Raw genomic sequence first — 5,007 nt, 5'->3', positions numbered from 1 at the left:
AGTTTTATTTGGGGGTTGCTTTCCATGACGTGAACATCTGACTTCTTTATTTGCATAGAGTGCTTAGTGCTGAGTTGAAACCAGGGAGAAGAGAGGGCAACAGGGTTGGTGGAAGCTCAGGCTTACCTAGGAAGCACACCCTGCACTGGGATATTGATATTGACCACGGGAGCAGCATGGGGATGGGGATGGGGATGTACAGCAGTGCATGGTTTTTCACAGCAAGGGTGAAAAAACCTGGGGAAATCAAGAAGCAAGTGAGAGGGATGGACTCAGATCTTCAGATCAAGGTGTTCATAAGCCAACAAGTTGCTGGGCTCGATGAACATGGAAAAGTGATGTTCAACAGCCTGTGTTGCACTGTAGATCAAACAAAATGATCTCCTCTGCCTTTCAAATGTACGAAGCTGGAAGATCTCAAGGGCATATAAACTTACTTTGATTGCAGGGCTGGGATCTTGGAAGTCGCATTCCTTTAATTTCCTTGAGCTGGTTGCTTTCCCCGGGAAGGACATGCACAGGGTGGTGAGTTTTCAGTGGAAACTGGTTTTGCCTCATTTTCCACTTCTCTCCTGTTACAAGGAAAGGAGCACAGAGCTCCAGAGGCCTGCCTGCCTCTTTCTATGCAGACAGAAAGGGCTGGGTGTCTGTGTTTAATTACAGCCTGAAAGAACTGCATTTAAAAGACAACAGCAAGCTATTTAATTAATACTTATCATTAGCACACATAGGAATGCCCAGCAGCAAATTGCAACAACAAAGCAACTCCTAGGGTTTGTTGTTTTTTGTCTTTTTTTTTTGCCTTGCACTTGGGATAAATTAATTTTAAGAAAAAAGAGTAAACAAATGATTTACACCAGATTTAAGATGACTTTATATGGAGTGAGAGTACTGGGGTAGCAGGTGCTACCCTAGGAGAGCAGAGATCTATAAGAGCAGGCTTTTCAATCTCCAGCTCTCCTGGCCAAGGAGCTTATCTTCATCTATCCATCTATCTGTCTTTCTATCTCGGCATTTACACTGGGCTCATCCCCATGTCTGAGCGCCTACTTGTCTTCATACCTGTCCATAAATTACACAGTGCCCCCTGGGCATTATAAATAATAATTCAACTCCCAAACCTCCCGTTTAAAACACTGTTTTAAAGCATTGGCTTATAATTCACCACGTTGCAGACTCCTCCTCCCTTCCCATAAAGGTAAGGCTGGAGCAGAAGGATGTGACACACCAGTCGGCAGAATAAATGCCCCCACATTAGTTCCTTGGGTTGGAGAGCTGGGGTGGGTGGCCACAAGTTGGGAGATGGGGATGGACATCATGGCAAAGCGTGGGGGAAGGCTGGACTGCTCTGCTCATGGGAAATAGCACCCTCACCCACAGGATTGGGGATTTCTATATCCCGTTGGATTTTAGCTCAACCAGTGCTGCAGACAGACAGCCATGTCCCCCTTTAATTAATAGCACTTGTAATGGCACTATCAATGGTTGGGGTGATGAACCACAGCAAGGTTCTGCTGCTGATGTCTCCAAGGGGTGCAATGCTGGAAGAAGGTTGCCAGCTCATGGGCTTCACTGTCTCCTGGATCGGGTGGGTCGAATCTGCTTGGGGTGAGGGACCTGGAATTGGAATTTTTGCTGGAGAGAAGCTTAAGCAGTGATGTATGAGATGAATTATTTCACAAGTCTGTTCTGGGTTTGTGATCAGCCCTGGAAGTTGCAGGGCTAACATATTGTTAACCATAGGAGCACATCAAGCTAACACAGCCCGCAGCCACCCATCAAAGTGTCAGGTGAGGAGATACTGCCTTTCTGCATGGCTTTCCTTCCTCTGTTTTCCATCTTCCCATCAAACAAAGCAGTTTCCCTCTCAGCTGAAGAACTGAGGAGGAGTGAGAAGAGCCCTGAGCACCTCAGGCCTGCAACAGAAGAAGGAAGTAGACCTGTTGGAGTAAGTCCAGAGGAGGCTACAGCAATGCTCAAAGTGCTGGAGCAGCTCTGCTCTGGAGCCAGGCTGAGAGAGCTGGGCTGGGGCAGCTGGAGAAGAGAAGGCTCCTGAAGGGGACACCTTAGAGCAGCTCCAGTGCCTAAAGGGGCTACAGGGAACCTGGAGAGGGGCTTTGGGCAAGGGCCTGTAGGGACAGGACAAGGGGAATGGCTTTAACCTGCCAGAGGGGAGATTGAGATGAGCAGAAGCTCTTCCCTGTGAGGGTGCTGAGGCGCTGGCACAGGGTGCCCAGAGAAGCTGTGGCTGCCCCATCCCTGGCAGTGTTCAAGGCCAGGTTGGACACAGGGGCTTGGAGCACCCTGCTCTAGTGGAAGGGGCCCCTGCCTGTGGCAGGGGTTGGAGCTGGATGAACCATTCCCATGCTCATCCCGGAGCACCCAGGCTGCCACGCGTGGCCGCGCATTGCCCTCTGCGGGAGCACGGCCGCCCTGCAAGCCGAGCCTGTCTGTGCTCCCTCTGCCTCCGCTCCAGGCATGGAACAGGCTTTTCCTGCTGTTCTTCTGCCCCAGAAATCACAGCGAGAGCTTTTGTAGTGTCCTGCCCAGAAAACATCTGGTTCGGAGGAGCAGCACATTCAGTCCGCGGGGATGGCTGAGAATTAAACCCCTTTTCACACTATATGGGCACCACCTGCAGTAAGGCTGGACCCTTTACCCATCCTACTGCTTCAGGGCACTGGGATGGGAGCATGGAAGGTATTCACCAGACCTTCTGCTTGTAAAACACACTAGGGCTCTGGTGGGCTGCAAGTCCAGCATCCTTCCCATCTTTCCACCATCCCATCCTTCCCAGTGCTTCCCAGCCATGGGTCTGGGTCTGGCCCTTCACCTTCCCATCCCATTCCTTCTCTGGTCCTGGCCAGCAAGCGAGATTTGCAGCCTCTCCCTTGGATGCAGAGCTGGGTGCAATTCAGGCCTCTCCCCCATCATGGGCTGTCTAAAGCTATGATTAAGAGCTAAATTATAACTGGGCAGCCATCCCTGACCGAGAACCTCAAGGTTTGGGGAGGCAGTTATTAAAGGCAGTGAAGTCCAACAAGAATAACGTGTGCATCAACCAAGGGGGCAGCCCATGGTGGGGGTCATACGGGATCAGGGGGATTTCTTATGGGCACCAACAGTGACTTGCTGCGCTGCCCCCTGTGCATAGCCATCCTCTGGGACAAGGTTATTCCTGAGGATGAGGCTGTGTTGCTGCTTAAATATATTTTGTCGGCTGATTTGGCTCTTAGAAAGAGGTGAAAAATGGCTTTGTGAAGCATCAGACCATGGACATCACCACCATTTTCTTCCCAACTGCTCAACCCATGCTGATAGCATTAAAAACATCCAGCATTCAAGTGTTGTGGGTTTTTGCATCACTTTCAACTGAGCTGTTTCCATCATCCCTGTTAATCATGATGGGGCCGCCTTGGAGGAGGCACAGGACCCTCCCCTCCTGCAGGGTTTTGGTGGGATGGAAGGAGGTGGCACAGGGCCTCTGCACTGGGGGGAACTGAGGAAAAGGCTGCCGAGGTGCCAGCAAGGTGGCTGGAAGCCCAGGCAAAGCTTCCCACTCTTCCCGCACATTCTGATGCTGATTCACCTCACATCTACCCTGCTGAATGCCACTAAACCTTCAAATTAATCCTCCCATTACAGGACTTCCTTTGATGTCAAAGGGGGAATTTTATTTGATGGCAAAGGGGGATTTTTCCCCTTTGGTGTAACTATTCCTTTTTTTCCTCCCCCTTTTTAGGCACAAGAGATTCCTGCCAGATGCATGACTTGTGGAGGCAGCTCCCACACAAGGTATTTATATATTTATATGTATATGATGCAAATGTGGTAGGAAAGACCTGAAGTTTCAGGCAGAAGATAAGGGGAATTTTCCATTTCCTATTTGTTTCAGTGGAAGTTGCCCAGGAAGAGTCTGCAGCAGGACTAGGAACAAAAGCTGCAATATATGGCACTGAGAAGTAGCTCCTTAATATAAGCACGTTCAGGGAAAACATCTGATATTTAAGATTGAGCAAGTTTTGATGCCTGGGAATGGTCCCTGGCACTACTTACGTTACAGGGATGGGTAAAGCGGATCCACTCCAGCCCTGCATGCATATCCCATTGAGCATCCCAAGTGCTGCTGGGATTGCTGGGCTTCAACATCCCAGCATGGGGCCAGAATCACTGGATGAAGCTCAAGAAGCTGCCAATTGTGGATAGCGCTAAAGAAGCTTTCTGTAACAGCCAGTAATGAAGGAATAGGTGGGTTTATTCAGAGTTTCAATCAGTTTTTATGAATCACTAGGAAAAAGGGGATACAATTGCAGAGCTCTACTGAAAATGTTACGAAATAGTCTGTATAATTCAAGGGTTAAGTGTGTCCTTGCTAATAGTTCATTGCATGGAAAGCGTGGGCTCCTCTCAGCATAACACATGGCTCACCTGGGAATGGAAGATGAGCCCTGGGACGCATTGGCCAGCCATGCCTTGGTAGCTCAAGCCTTTGTGACCCCCTGTCCGCTGATCCCCCACTGTCCTGGGGATCCCAACTGACCCCTCTGTACCTCCCACTGCTGCGCTGCCGCTTCAATCTGCTCCCGGAGTGCCTGTGCCCAGTCCTGTCCCCGCTGCAGGGGGGTAGACCTGGTCTCCATGGCTTTTAGGGCAGCGATTTCAGGGGGGACCTGGGGAACCAGGCCGGCTCGGAGCAGGGCATCCTGGAATTTGGCTGCAGAGGCTGGAGCTAAGCAACACCGGGGTGTGCTGAAAGGGAAAGGAAAGCAAGAAAATGATTGAGGTAAGCGAGTCCTGAGCTGGAGATGCTGCAGGAGCAAGTGATGCTTCGGTTCCCAACACTCCCAATCATTGCTGTCCTTACCTGTCTGGCTGTGAATAGTGGTAGTGAACAGCCACAGCAGAGTGGGGACACAGCAGGTAGCAGTTCTCCTCCCAGCAGCGCCACATAGCTCGTGTGATGTCCTCATCTGAGGCTGAGCACGAGCGCAGGGTCTCAGAGAGCTG

At 50.5% G+C, this 5,007-nt stretch overlaps 1 protein-coding gene across 1 annotated transcript in view; it reads right to left on the bottom strand.

Annotated features, from left to right (window-relative positions):
• Positions 1-4,550: 4,550 nt before the first annotated feature.
• THNSL2 (threonine synthase-like 2 (S. cerevisiae)) overlaps positions 4,551-5,007 on the bottom strand; it is a gene marked incomplete at its 3' end in the record, with an annotated part of 7,672 nt that continues 7,215 nt past the window's right edge. Inside the window, exons 7-8 of the mRNA XM_010019879.1 lie at positions 4,865-5,004; positions 4,551-4,749 (exon numbers count right to left, since the gene is read on the bottom strand). Of these exons, the coding sequence (XP_010018181.1) occupies positions 4,551-4,749; positions 4,865-5,004 (339 nt within the window). The remainder of the gene's footprint in view (positions 4,750-4,864; positions 5,005-5,007) is intronic.

Source organism: Nestor notabilis, unplaced genomic scaffold (genome assembly GCF_000696875.1).
Source record: "Nestor notabilis isolate BGI_N333 unplaced genomic scaffold, ASM69687v1 scaffold5148, whole genome shotgun sequence".
Lineage (NCBI taxonomy): Eukaryota > Metazoa > Chordata > Aves > Psittaciformes > Psittacidae > Nestor > Nestor notabilis.
The sequence above is the reverse complement of the archived record's forward strand: the minus strand, read 5'-3'. Positions and strand labels throughout refer to the sequence as shown.